At 35.3% G+C, this 15,344-nt stretch overlaps 1 protein-coding gene across 1 annotated transcript; it reads right to left on the reverse strand.

Moving 5' to 3' along the window:
• Positions 1-5,257: 5,257 nt before the first annotated feature.
• Positions 5,258-7,717, reverse strand: LOC131642942 (phytoene synthase 2, chloroplastic-like). Its single transcript, XM_058913102.1, has 5 exons — positions 7,177-7,717; positions 6,889-6,939; positions 6,632-6,804; positions 5,985-6,220; positions 5,258-5,800 (listed from the first exon to the last, which is right to left on the reverse strand). The coding sequence occupies exons 1-5, from the start codon at positions 7,535-7,537 to the stop codon at positions 5,431-5,433; spliced, it is 1,191 nt and encodes a 396-aa protein (XP_058769085.1). The 5' UTR covers positions 7,538-7,717; the 3' UTR covers positions 5,258-5,430.
• Between the last annotated feature and the right edge of the window lie 7,627 nt (positions 7,718-15,344).

The raw sequence follows: 15,344 nt of genomic DNA on the forward strand, positions 1-15,344 counted from the left end.
TTGTACCTTCGTTTGGGAATCGGTTGTGCACTGTTCTTTAATTTACCGTTCCTAAGGTTCATACAAGATCTTGATATTGTCTAGACAAAAATAAAGCAATTGATTAAAACAATCTGCTTGACACTGTCCCACTGGGCGTGCCAATTTGTTTACGGTGATTTCCGGTAAACAACCGCTAGTCTTCCAAACTATAATAAATATGATTTGGTTACTTGCAGGATCGACTAGATTGATCCTAGGACACATAGTCAAGAAGATTGTTATCAATGTTTGTTCAAACCATATTCATTATTTGTCTTCTTCAATAAGCGTTGTTCGATTAACAGAACAAATAGTCTTGACAATCACTTTGTTACATATAAATGTGACTTCATCGAAGTGACATAACATAAAAAATTAAAAGGACAATTGAAACGTAAAGAATCTTAAACTGCAGAAATATAAAAGACTCTGAAAGTAAATAGCATGAAAGTAATTCGAAAGTAAATGACATTAAAGTAAAGATGCAGAAATGTAAATGGCAAGAAGTAAACGAAATGCAGTAATTCTGGAAGATAAAAACAAAAGATAATACACATGTATTAAAATGGTGGTGTCATACGTACATTTTCTCAGCGAACTCTTTCTCTTAACGCTTGATACTTGAGTAAATATGTGAGTGATTTGTACAAAATGAACACACAGAATCCTAACACTAAGACTCCTATTTATACTAGTTTCGACCTTAACGGTTCTATACTAATCTGCTTCCACGTTTCTCATCAGAACTTCCAGCGAAGCCATCTGTTGTTGAACGGTTACGAAACCGTCTTCGAATTTCAAATCTTCCCGCCTGAGTCCATCTTCGACGCGTGGCAGTGTATTAAACAAACACTACTAAAAAACACGCTAAGTAGTAATACTTGAATACATATTCTATGAATTTTGTCTAAGTCCCGAAGACATATGCTTTCATTAATCTTTCAGCGTTCACTTATCTTCATCGAACTTAGAAGTCTTTATTTTTCGAAGCATGACCATCAGTAGCCATTCTTTTACTTTTTAAGGGATGGCCATCAGTAACCATCTTTCCTTCGATTCTCAACTCCTTCGAAGGACAAACAATATAAAACGAAATCTTCAGCTAACAAGGGGACAAATGTCGAACACGATGTCCTGACAAATGGTTCGACAAGTTAAACCCGAATTACCACCACTAACACAATCTAACTAGTTCAAGATGATGAAGCAGTAAAGAAATAAATAACACAACCAATTGTGAACCCAATTCGATGCAAACAACACCTACGGAACAACCACTATCAAAGTACCAGTCTTCTCTAGAGAACACTCTGAGAGATGTGTGAGCTATAATGCTTTGGAGTTCCATTTTGGATTTCCCCACCTTCCACATTTTTCTTTTGGGCCTTGATTTCTTAAATGATTGAGGATAATCGTACAATTTATAACAACTAGGCCTTATGTGTCAATATCTGCCACATTTATTACATCTTCTATCAAAGTTCGAGCAATTCAGGTGTTGTGGTTGCATAGGTCGAGAACGATGCCGGAGCATGTGGTCCCTCTTGTTCATACGACTGTAGTCAAAACCTATAGCTAGTGAATTTATTGGCTTCTTCTCTTCTACTTGGATTTCTTTTAGAAATTCAGCACTAGTCTGCAACCCTTACTTTTCCTCATCTTCCATAATTTTATCTGACATGTCATAACCTTTACTCAACATCATTATAGATTTTTCCATATCATCCAACTTGGATGTTCGCAGAATTTTCCTCTACCAGACATGTGATTGTAGCAACAAGTTTTCTTTCTTTTGATGAAGATCACTTATAGTTTTCTTCGGTTTCTTGATTTTTATGGATGCTTCTTCCCACTTGTTAATTAATAGCCTATAAGTCTCAACTATCTCTTCATTAGTTAAGTCTTCATCACTAGACTCATTCTCTACAATACTCTTACTAGTGTAAGCCATCATGTTGTTAAAGGTTTCTTCATTCATTCTTAGATTTTTAGACTTTGTTGTTAGAAGTTGCAGCCTTGACATATGAGCTTTGAATGTGCCTTCATGTGCAATCTTGAGAATCTCCGATGCTTCTTTAACTTATAAATATATGTTGATCATCTTGAACACGTTCTTGTCTATCCCATTGAGTATAGCATTCAGAGCCTTGGAGTTTCCAAGGGCTCATCATCTTCAGCTAGTCCAATCAACCTCTAGTTTCAAGGTAGTTGTTCCATCTTCAGAAGTAACCACAGGATATTTCCATCTCCATATTACAACTTTCCAAATTTTGTTTCCCAAGGATTTGAGAAAAGCAACCATCATAGTCTTCTAATAATCAAAATTTGTACCATCCAAAACATGTGGTTTGTTGACTGATCTTCCATCCTTAATGATGTCCATTAGAGCAAAATTTATCTTCTATGGAGCTCATCCAACAGGATAGGGTGCTTACTCTGATGCCAATTGAAATTATATTCCACATGGGACAAATGTCAAACGCAATGTCCTGGCAACTGGTTCAACAAGTCAAACCAGAATTACCACCAATAACACAATCTAACTAGTTCAAGACGATGAAGCAGAAAAGAAAGAAATAACACAACCAATTGGTAACCTATTTTGATGCAAACAACACCTATTTCTAGAGGGTTGGCTTCTAACCCAATAAAGGAAGCTACTATTAGTAGTTTTACACTTATTCTTACAAGCAACAACAAACCCTATGTTATTCAATGCCTCTAACTAACACTATCTAATGAGTTTCTATTTAGGACTCCTCCTAAATATGTGACACCCTATCACTTTCTTTTCTATCTCAAACACTAGCCCTTAGTGTTTGGGTTTCAATCACTAAACCCTAGTGATCAACTTCAATCAACAAGATGAGTGATATTGAATTTACACTCGACAAACTTATGAATATACCAAGTTACTGAAACATAGTGTGGTGTATATAAAATAACAAGAACTATTGTAAACCTAGCACTCAAAAATCTTAAATATGAATGCTTGAATTCTGATGCAGGTTTTGATCTCCTTATATAGCATAATAATTTTGGACTTTTCTCCTTGGATATTTAATATGATTTCGTCCAGCAATAATGCAGAATCTGTTGGGTATTATTTGTTCCATAAATTCCAACAAGATATCATTTGTTACAATTCAAATTTAAATATGAATTAATCTTCTTCCAGCTTTTAAACAAATCACCTAATCATATTGTTAAACCAATAGCAATAAAATCTGATCGAATCTTTAACCAGAGAATCTTCCAAAATGTAGCAACAATGACCTGTTGTGCAAGGCCCACATATCGTACCAACATGTTGGGACATCGTGTCCAGCATGTGTCCTTTCTACACCATTATACAACTTAAGCAAGCTAGATTAATCTTGAACACTTCTCCATGTATTTGATTTGCAAAATGCAACCAATACAAAGGACCAATCCAAAAGGAACTTTAGACTCTATATCAAACCTTACCTTTTCGGTCACAATAATTGATTACTTGATGCACCTAATCAATTAACCTAATGGATTAGGCACATGAGTTGTTTCCATTTTGAGCCAAATTTTCTCTTATATACAGGAGACCACTCCTCACTTTATTTTACACTTGAATTCAGAGTTTTCTTAATTCTTTACTACTTATCTCTCTCTCCCCTCTCTCTCTCTTTGAATGTTTTCTTTCACCAAAGTTGCTTCAATGGCATGTGAGTGAAAACTACTTGTGTAAAAAGAGTTGTATTGGTGTCGTGTCACTGTTATTATTTTTAAGAGCGCAGTACTCTTGAAGAACTAAGTTTGGTTCTTGAGATCAACAACTTGGAAAATCTTAGCTTGGTTATGGAATTCAACCTGTAAAAGTTTTGTATGGTTATTGAGATTAGCCGGTAAAATCTCTACACGGTCGACGAGAGGAATCCGAAGGCTACCTTTCATTTTTTGTGAGCTTTATATAAATTTAATACATAATGAAATTTAGATACCCAATGACTAAACCACATTATTATCATGAATACCGGTTTATATTTGGATAACAAAATGGATATCTGCTTTTATATTTTAACATTTGAATTGAGTTTTAAAAAGTGGAATAATTTGGATACCAATTTGGTTAAGGATAATTGTTTTTTTTGCACACCCCTAGTTTAAGGTTATAAAGGTATTAAAAGCTAGCTCACGTGAGGTGAAAAACTATTGTATATGATAGTTCATCTCTATATTATTGGTTATCCCCTCAGAATGGCGATACTAATGTATTTATAGCCCCAGGGATCTTGAATTGAGTGAATCAAGTATTTCTATAATATAGCAACCTTCACATGAATGAGTGCTTGATTCCCTGAAATCTAGGAGATGTATCAAGTCCCACAACTTTTCATGTACCGACTGCTAACCTAGTATACACTCCATCTACGATCGTGTGTTATGATTTATGAACAGAGAAATGGGAAGTTCAATCAACGCATCCAAACAAGAGGCGATCGAACCAAATGAAAGGTGTTCGAACTAATAAAGAGGCGACTCTAAAGGAACATAGCGTATGCCTCTCGCTCCAACCCAAGGTCTTTCTTAATTATATCGGTACAAAATTCCCTATTTACCAAAGTTTGTGATGTACTTTCTGTTAGGAATCTTATTTCTCATGCTACACCTTGGCTCCTGATTATGGGATCATGTGCCAATAGTTCTCATGCCACATCTCTTTAGAAAAAAAGAGAAGAATGACATTATGAATATGATCCATAGTTCTCTAATATGAATCTTGGTGAGAAAGTGTCAAGAAAACTTTCTAAAAAGAAGACTCAAGCAAAAATTCAACTCAAATGAGAGACTTATTAACAAAGTCACTCAAAAACCGATTATACATTTTTTATACAAATATCGATTATACAAAAATTCCACGCCTTTATGAAGCAATAAGAGAAATCTATCAAAAGTCACACTGATTAATTCAACAAGAGCATCCTTCAATCTTGATAATGTTTAAGATAAACATTATTAAATATAGTAAAAAATAATAATTACATTTGTCTATATTCAAGATGAAAATATAAGTACTTTCTTGTTGTTGCTTATATTCAAAATCAGATTAGTCTCTTACTCTAATTCTTATTCACTCGTAAATTTTAACAAATTAGAATCTTTCCACATAAACCAACAATTAGTATAACCAAATGTGGCATGTGTGTCCATGGAAAGAGGGAACAAGTAAAAGAATGAAATCAATATTTACCCTTAAAAAAAGTTAACAAGATAATGAATGACTTCTTCTTCAATATTGCGTAGCTTGAGATTGAGATGTATACATTTAAGCTAAAAAAAATACATTATAGTAATTGTTACCATTCTAATATCTAGGGAACTACATTTACAAGATCAAACAGAACAATTCAATACTTTTGTAGCACAATATAAAATTCATTTTGTAGTCATTTTGGTTAACTTTTGTGGGCCAAAAAATGCTATTCCAAAAGCAACAGGTAGTGATAAAAGCTTTTTAGCTTTTCCTACATAAGCCCTTTTAGTGAAGTTATTGTAGTCATTAGCTTCAATAGAATCTAAAATCTGCCTATACAGCAACAAAGATGCCCAAACAGGCCATCTACTAGCAGAACTAAGCTCAGAAACTCCCTTCTCTGCCTCATCAAAAAACATTCTTGCTCTCTTTATTTGTCCCTTCATGAAATTGCGCCACTTGTCGGTTACTCGGCCTCGGAATATGTCGTCATCTGTTAGGCCTGCTTTTGCTAATTCATCTTGTGGAAGATACACTCTCCCTCTTCTAGCACTATTGCATGAATTAAGTGATTAGATAAGGAATCAGATAAATAATGTATCTGGTCTATATAGATCAGATGCATTAGTTATTCAATAAGGATCAAAGAGACTATTTGAAAGAAACTTAACTTAATATGAATCAGATACATTAGTTATTTAATAAGGATCAGAGGGAGTATTTAAGAGAAACTTACTCTTCTCCGACGTCTCTGAGAATGTTGGTAAGTTGGTTAGCAATGCCAAGAGCCAATGCAGCATTGTAGATGCTCTCTGTTGAAGCTTTTGATTGTGGTTCTATTCCCATTACAGGAACACTCATAAGACCAACTGTCCCAGCAACATAGTAGCAATAAAGATATAGTTCATCAAAGTTATTGTATCTTGACTTTCTTAGGTCCAGCCTCATCCCTTCAATCATGTCCTTAAAGGGCTATTCAAATACACACAGAGATCAGTTTTTTCTCATAAAATTAAGTAATTTATACACTCATCTTTGATAAAATTTTCTTTAAAACTACAAAGAATCAATAAAAACATTGGTAAGCATATTTCTAGTCATAGTCGTTTTAAGTTTTTGAAAGTCCAGTATGGATGGGTTAGTCATGGTTCAACCCTGACTAATCAAATATAGGCCCTATTATGCCACAGTTAAACCCAAACTAACTTTGAACAAACTTTGGACGTCTGCTGTATCCAACTTGCACGCTCTCAAAGAGGTCATATTCCTAGTCCACTAGTTTGAGTTATATTGTACAAGTTTTTGGCATAACTTGTTATAATTTAGTTCCAATTCTAAAGTACAGTAAAAAATCACACTCTCACTTTTGAACATGGGGCATACCTGTATATCAACAGGGTACTTTGTGACAGTATCTGAAAGTGCAGCATCATACATATCATAAGGACGACCTTCAAAAACATCTGTTAATCTCTGTTCCCATCTGTCCAATGCTTTTGGTGTTATGTGTGAAGCATTAGGGCCATCCACTAGCTCATCTGTTCTTCTGCACCACACTGTATATAGTACATAAAGAGTTGTCAATTTCTATTACAGAAAAGCTTTGTTTAAACCAATTTGAGGTTACTAATTGGACTTACCATAAATGGCCCAAATAGCTTTTCTCCTCTCTTGTGTCATCAATTGTGTGCCTGAGAATTCAAATTTTGAATGAACCAATCAATTTTTCAACAACATATATACTAGATAACAAGGTTATAAACATCAGTCAGTTGTCGCAGTGTAAATTAACCACAATTTCTTTTTCATCCTAAAAACGGTGAATAAAACGGTATTGGTATCAGCACCGCCTGATACCACTAGAATCAACCAAAAGGAAAGATAAAAGTAAGAAATTTGAACACATATTTCATAGAGAAAGAGGGTACCTAGATAAAAAGTCTTGGCATACTCAGCACAAACATCACCACACCTATCATAAGCAGAACTCAAAAGATCTCCATTGGTGAAATCACCTTCAATAGGCTCAGTATCCAAATTCAAACTTCTCTTCTTAACAACTTTTCTCTGTTCCTTCACTAGTGCTGCTTGTTTCAACACCACTTCATACACCCTCTCCTCTGAAGATCTTGTAGGTTCAACAACTGCACTTGAAAAACTAGCAAAACTAATTCCAGAACAGTGCCTAAATCTCTTCTGAATTCTCACACCTCTTCCTCCAAGACCCATCAAAGGAATGGCATTCTCTTTGGTTCCACAGTTCACCCAAAGAAGAACACCAGACATCATAGGTACAGCACAGTTTTTGGTTCTTTTGAGTGGATGCAACTTTGAATGGATGCAAAATAAGTGAAGTAGAAAGATAGAGAAGCTGAAAAATGAGTAGCTGAAAAATGAGTAGCTGAAAAAAATGTACTTTTTTGTGAGGATATAAAGAGAGAAAATGTGAAAGGGAATGAAAGGCTTGTGTTAGAGGCACATATTTTTCTTTGAGGAATATGCTATCACATGTAACCTTAGCTAACACTTGAAAATGTATGGTCAGTGATGGTGTAATCCTCAACATGCAAAACTTGTTTGTCTTTAATGCAAGCCATTTTTTTTTTTTGGAAGGAAAATAAAATAACATTTTTCTCTCTCTCTTTTTCAGCACTTTTTAGTGGTCCTATCTTTTGTTTTCTTTGAAGTGGTACACTTGATGGTGGGTTATGTGTGTTTGATTTTAGGCAAGTTGTAAAGTCTAATATGTGTGCTTGCCTTCTCCACACAAATTTATTTCATGTGCTTGAATTATAAAAGGGCTAATATGGACGGACAAATTTTGGAAGGATTGTTCTTACATTAATTTCTTCTTCTTTTAATTCTACACCTAAATTAATTTTGCGGTGTTTAAATTTTTTAGCTAGTTATATATAATTTTTTTGATTTTATATAAAAAAATAGTCAAATTTACTATATATATTATTTTTTTTAAAAAGTTAAATGAAAAATTGTAACACTTTTTATGTTAGTATAAATTTACTAGAGAATATTTTACTGTGAAACCGTAAAAAATGCATTTATTGGAACTATAAAAATTTCTTTCAATTAAAATTTGTGTTCACTTATTTATTTGTTTTTCGAGTTGGAACAAGAAATATGTAGTGTTGAACGAACGAGTTTTTCTGATGCGGCAGTGAGAGTTACTAATATAAAGGAGCGACGAGAAGCTGCAAAGCTAGCACTCTAAGGTTCAAGTTAGTGAAGTCAAAGAGATGTAGCTTTAGGATAAGAGTGCAATAATACTTGAAATGACATAATTGTTAGAACAAGATTTGTTCTGATCAATATTTTGTGTTTTGATGATAACATTATATATGAATTTTGTATAAGATAATGTGGTACTCTAATCCTTTGCATTTTCCATTTCAGGAAATACATAAAGAGTATGCACAAATCAGCGCTCAGAAGCACTGACTCAGAAGGTTCTGGATGGCTACATCAGAACATGCTCTGGCAAGACATCAGAAGATGGTCAAGCAGAATTAGAACATGAACTGAAGCATCAGAAGAACGAAGTCAGAAGCAGAAGCACTGAATTTTTGAATGGTATCACGCTCAAGCTCTTCAAAGTCAGAAGACAAGAAGATGCTCTGCACCAAGCTGTTGACTCTGATATTCAAACATTGTTATTCTACAAATCTGAGTCCAGAAGAAAGTACAAGATGACAGGCTACTAAGTCTAATCTATGACTGACAAAAGGAACATTAGAAGCTACAAAAGGCAAAGTCAGTAAAAGCAGGAAAAGCAAGGCTCGAGGTAGTTGACAAAAGTTTGAAATATTAAATGCAAAGCTGTACTATTCACGCAAAGCATTAAATGCTCCCAACGGTCATTTCCTCTCAGCGCCTATAAATAGAAGTTCTGATCAGAAGCAGCAAATGAGAACATTTGTTCAAAATACTGAAACGCTGTCAAAATCAAAATTCATGAACTTCATCTTCAACCTCACAAACTCTTGTAATATTTAGTGAGTGTTAAGCTTAGAACTTAAGAGAAATATCACTGTTGTGATTATAGCTTTATTAGAAGCAATATTACTCTTATAAACATTATTTTACATTGTTTGTAAAAGGTTCCTAGAGTGATCAAGTTGTGATCAGTAGACTCTAAAAGACTTAGAAGGTTTCTAAGTGGAGAATTCCTAGAGTGATCAAGTTGTGATCTGTATACTCTAGAAGACTTAGAAGTTTTCTAAGTGGATAACCATTGTAATCAGTTGGATTAGTGGATTAAATCCTCAGTTGAGGTAAATCACTCTAAGGGGGTGGACTGGAGTAGTTTCGTTAACAACGAACCAGGATAAAAATAATTGTGTTCATTGTTTTTATCTTACAAGTTTTTAAAGTCACACTTATTCAAACCCCTCCTTTCTAAGTGTTTTTCTATCCTTCAATTGGCATCAGAGCGCCGGTTCTAGGTACAAGCACTTAACTGTGTTAGATAAAAGATTCAGGGAGAAAAACACAAAGTCAATATGGTTGAAACAACTTCATCTACTCCTACACCTGAACAAAACAACAATGGTAATGGAAGCAATAGTTTCAATGGCTATAATAGACCACCAGTTTTTGATGGTGAAAACTTTGAGTACTAGAAAGATAGACTCGAAAGTTACTTTCTTTGTCAAGATGGTGACTTATGGGATCTAGTGCTGGATGGTTACACACATCCTGTTAATGCTCAAGGTGTCAAGGTGTCAAGACAAGCCATGAGTGATGCTCAAAAGAAAGACTTCAAGAATCATCACAAGTCTAGAACAATATTGCTAAATGCTATCTCTCATGCTGAATATGAGAAGATAACAAACAGAGAAACTGCTCATGATATCTTTGAATCCTTAAAGATGACTCATGAGGGTAATGCTCAAGTTAAGGAGACAAACGCCTTAGCATTAATCCAGAAGTATGAAGCATTCAAGATGGAGGAAGATGAAAACATTGAAGCAATGTTCTCAAGATTCCAAACTCTGACTGCTGGATTAAGATTGCTAGATAAAGGCTACACCAAAGCTGATCATGTCAAGAAGATCGTCAGAAGCTTGCCAAGAAGATGGGGCCCGATTGTGACTGCATTCAAGAATGCCAAGAACTTGAATTAAGTGTCTCTAGAAGAGCTGATCAGTGCCCTGAGGAGTCATGAAATAGAGATGGATGCAAATGAACCTCAGAAGAAAGGTAAGTCAATTGCATTAAAATCTAACAATAAAAAATGCACTAACGCTTTTCAGGCTGAAGAAGAAGATTCTGAAGAGTCAGAATCAGAAGAAGAAGAAGAAGAAGAAGAAGATGAACTTTCCATGATCTCCAGAAGAGTAAGTCAACTCTGGAAGAGTAAGCAAAGAAAGTTCAAGAACTTCAAAAGTTCCAAAAGGCCTGAAAGAGGAGAATCTTCTGGACACAGAAGATCTGACAAGAAGAAGGTGGCGTGCTATGAATGCAAGGAAACTAGACATTACAAGAATGAGTGTCCAAAGCTTCAGAGGGAAAAGCCCAAGAAAAAGTTTGAAAAGAAGAAAGGCTTAATGGCTACTTGGGATGACTCAGATTCTTCTGATCAAGAGTCAGACTCTGAAGATGAGCAGGCAAACATAACGCTGATGGCCACTGTTGATGATGAATCAGAATCTACATTAGACTCAGATTCTGAAGAGGTGTTTTCTGAACTTTCTAGAGATGAGCTTGTTTCTAGCTTAACTGAACTTCTGGAAATGAAGGCTAAACTTAGTATCAAGTACAAAAAGCTGAGAAAGCTCTTTGCATCTGAAACTAAGAAGCTTGAAATAGAAAATGCTGAACTTAAAGAAAAAGTTTTAAAACTATCTAAAGATGTTGAATCATCTTCTAGTTCAGAAAAGTCTATTCCAAGTGTGAACAATATTCTTAAGGAATATGACTTGAGTTTCAGGAAGTTTCTATCTAGAGGTATAGGCAGAAGTCAGCTAGCCTCTATGATATATGCAGTTAGTGGAAACAAAAGAGTTGACATAGGCTATGAGGGTGAAACCCCGTATAAACTTGAACCTGTTGATGAGATGAAAATCACATACAAACCTCTGTATGATCAATTCAAGTATGGCCACTCTCATGATATTAGGCACACATCACATGCCAAGAGTTTCCACATAACACACACCAATAAATATGTTGCACATCCTAGGAAATATCATGCTAATCATAATAGGGAATATCATGTTGTACCTCCTATTAATCTTCATGCTAAACCTCAGTTCAATCAGAACTTGAGGAAGACTAACCCAAAAGGACCCAAAAGAATGTCGGTACCTAAGGGAAAGATTATACCTGTTGCAGATATCCTTGGCAGCCAAAAAGACAAAGGAAAACATGTCATGGTACCTGGACTCTGGATGCTCGCGGCACATGACGGGAAAAAGGTCTATGTTCCAAGACTTGGAGCTTAAATCTGCTGGTGAAGTCAAGTTTGGAGGGAACCAAAAAGGCAAGATCATTGGTTCTAGAACCATTTGTATTGGTAACTCTCCCTCTATAACAAATGTACTTTTAGTAGATGGATTAGCTCATAACTTATTGTCCATAAGTCAATTAAGTGACAATGGTTATGACATTATCTTCAATCAAAGGTCTTGTAAAGCTATAAGTCAGAAGGATGGCTCTATCCTATTTACAGGCAAGAGAAAGAACAACATTTACAAGATTGATCTTCATGATCTTAAGAATCAAAAGGTTACTTGCCTTATGTCTGTTAGTGAAGAGCAGTGGGTCTAGCATAGAAGAATAGGTCATGCTAGTTTGAGAAAGATTTCTCAGATTAACAAACTTAATCTGGTCAGAGGACTCTACAAGAAATGGTCAGAACCATGATCAATGAAACCAATATGGCTAAGCATTTCTGGGAAGAAGCAATTAACGCTGCATGTTATATTCAGAATAGAATCTCCATAAGACCTATTCTTAATAAGACTCCTTATGAATTGTGGAAGAACAGAAAGCCCAACATTTCTTATTTCCATCCATTTGGATGTGTATGCTATATTCTGAATACTAAATATCATCTGCATAAGTTTGATTCTAAAGCTCAGAAGTGTTTTCTACTTGGATATTCTGAATGCTCAAAAGGCTACAGAGTATACAATACTAAAACTCTTGTAGTGGAAGAGTCAATCAATATCAGATTTGATGATAAGCTTGGTCTTGGAAAGCCAAAGAAGTTTGAGAATTTTGCAGATATAGAAATCTCTAACTCATATCCTGAAGAACCCAGAAGCAAAGTTTCAAAAGATCAAGTTGCTGCTTCTTTAGAGAATCTCAGAATATCTGAATAGTCAACACCCAGAAGATCTTCTAGACTCAACTATGCTCATCCAGAAGATGTTATCATTGGAAAGAAGGATGATCCTATCAGAACAAGAGCATTCCTTAAGAACAATGCAGAATGTCAATTTGGTATAGTATCTCTGATTGAGCCAACTTCTGTTGATCAAGCTCTGGAGGATGCTGACTAGATAATTGCCATGCAAGAAGAACTAATTCAGTTTACAAGGAATGATGTTTGGGATCTAGTTCCAAGACCAAAATGATTTAACATCATTGGAACTAAGTGGGTCTTCAGAAACAAGCTAAGTGAAAAAGGAGAAGTTGTAAGAAACAAAGCCAGACTGGTTGCTCAGGGCTATAGTCAGCAAGAAGGCATTGACTATACAGAAACCTTTGCACCAGTGGCCAGGTTAGAATCTATTCGTCTTCTAATTTCATTTGCCACTCAACATAACATCACTCTATATCAGATGGATGTTAAGAGCGCCTTCTTAAATGGTTATATAGATGAGGAAGTATATGTCCACCAACCTCCTGGTTTTGAAGACTCTAAGTCTCTAGAACATGTTTTCAAATTAAAGAAATCATTATATGGTCTGAAGCAAGCTCCCAGAGCTTGGTATGAAAGATTAAGTTCTTTCCCTCTGGATAATGGTTTCACTAGAGGACAAGTGGATACAACTCTCTTCTGTAAAACCTTTAAAAAGGATATTCTAATTTGCCAAATTTATATTGATGATATCATATTTGGAACATCTAATGCTACACTTGGAAAGGAGTTTGCTAAGTCTATGCAGGCACAGTTTGAAATGAGCATGATGGGAGAACTCAAGTATTTCCTTGGGATCTAGATCAATCAAACTTCTGAAGGAACTTACATCAGACCAAGTATGTGAAAGAACTTCTGAAGAAGTTTAATCTTTCAGAAAGCAAAGAAGCAAAGACTCCTATGCATCCAATGTTTGTTTTAGGTAAGGATGAGGTAAGTAAGAAGGTAGATCAGAAGCTCTACAGAGGTATGATTGGATCTCTTCTATATCTTACTGCTTCTAGACCTGATATTCTATTCAGTGTATGCCTGTGTGCTAGATTCCAATCAGATCCTAGAGAATCTCACTTAACTGCTGTTAAGAGAATTCTGAGGTATCTGAAAGGTACTTCTAATGTTGGTTTAGTCTAAATAAGATCTGAAGAATACAACTTAGTAGGATTTTGTGATGCTGATTACGTTGGAGATAGAGTTGAAAGGAAAAGTACTTCTGGAAGCTGTCAGTTTCTGGGAAGTCATCTGATCTCTTTATACAGCAAGAAGCAAGCCACAATTGCCCTCTCTACAACAGAAGCAGAATATGTTGTTGCTACTGAATGTAGTACACAGATGCTCTGGATGAAGAGTCAGCTAGAAGATTATCAGATATATGAGAGTACCATTCCTATCTTCTGTGATAATACTTCTGCTATATGTTTATCTAAGAATCCTATTTTACATTCCAAAGCTAAACATATTGAGATCAAACATCACTTCATTAGGGACTATGTTCAGAAGGGTTTTCTTTCTTTAAACTTTGTGGATACAGAACATCAATGGGCTGATATCTTCACAAAACCCCTTGCTGAAGATAGGTTTAAGTTCATTCTGAAGAACATTAGTATGGATTTATGCCCAGAATGAAAGGATGAGAAGAATTGATATATGGAATAGATTTGAAATGATTATTTATTTTCTTATCAGAAGTTCTAAAATTGTTGATCAATTAGATATTCTGATTCTGTTATTGCTAACGTTTCATATGTCTAAGTTGATTCAGAATTTCTTTTAAAGCAAAACAGCTGTCACCAACTATTCCAGATGATGAACACGTGTTCATTCTGAAGGGACAAGCATGCGTGCAGTTGATGAGACGCCGCCCTAGGTAACTGTGCAAATCATTTCAAATATCACGTTTTACCCTAACGTCACTCAACATTAAATGCATTTGATTCTCTGCATTCTGTAACTGTTCATTCTCAGAATCTCATTGCATATTATTTCAAATCCGTGCCTATATAAACACATCTCTTTATCATTTCATCTCTTTCCATTCATCTTCATTTTATTCACTGTTTATGCATTTTTTTCCTTTTCTTCTCTCTCTTCAAAAACCCTAAAGTTACAAAACCCAGAGATCTCAGTAGTGAATCAATGGCTTCTTCATCAACTGTTCAACGCAAGGTTTCATCTTCAAGACGAGAACAACAAAAGAAATCTGTAACTGCTCCTCTGAAGACATGTTTGGTTCCTCAAGATGAACTGGAAGTTCTCTGTGAATCCATGGTTGATTTTGAGAATCTGCAAGCACATGATTTCAAAATCAAAACAGGCATGATGGTTCAAGGATGGGCAAACTACTTTAATCGTCTTATTGGACCAATTTACCCTGCATTGGTTAAGGAATTTTGGATTCATGCTACTGTTACTCCAACTGCCATCATTTCCTTCATGCTAGGTCATGAAGTAGTTATTTCTGAAAAGCTGATAAGGAAGCTATACAATCTTGATAATACAAGTGGTATAACTGGTGCTCTTCATGGAAGATCAAATTGGGAAAAGATTTATCTAGAATTGTTTACTGCTGGTAAAAACTCTCCTCACACTACTGATCTCAAGCCTATCTATAGAGTTTGGGCTAAGATTATTATGGGATCTCTGTATCATAGAAGATCAACAAACTCTACAACCTACATCAGTCAAGATCAGCAGGTCATTCTGTACTACATTGGA

This window comes from Vicia villosa, unplaced genomic scaffold (assembly GCF_029867415.1).
Source record: "Vicia villosa cultivar HV-30 ecotype Madison, WI unplaced genomic scaffold, Vvil1.0 ctg.006160F_1_1, whole genome shotgun sequence".
Lineage (NCBI taxonomy): Eukaryota > Viridiplantae > Streptophyta > Magnoliopsida > Fabales > Fabaceae > Vicia > Vicia villosa.

What these genes read in the sequence shown, in the direction of transcription:
- LOC131642942 (XM_058913102.1), bottom strand. Translation starts at nt 7,537, where the DNA reads ATGATGTCTGGTGTTCTTCTTTGGGTGAACTGTGGAACCAAAGAGAAT. An exon ending in TGCCAAGACTTTTTATCTAG is followed by an intron (nt 6,940 to 7,176) that starts GTACCCTCTTTC and finishes TTGAATTCTCAG; the next exon opens with GCACACAATTGATGACACAA. An exon ending in CTCAGAGACGTCGGAGAAGA is followed by an intron (nt 5,801 to 5,984) that starts GTAAGTTTCTCT and finishes TTCATGCAATAG; the next exon opens with TGCTAGAAGAGGGAGAGTGT.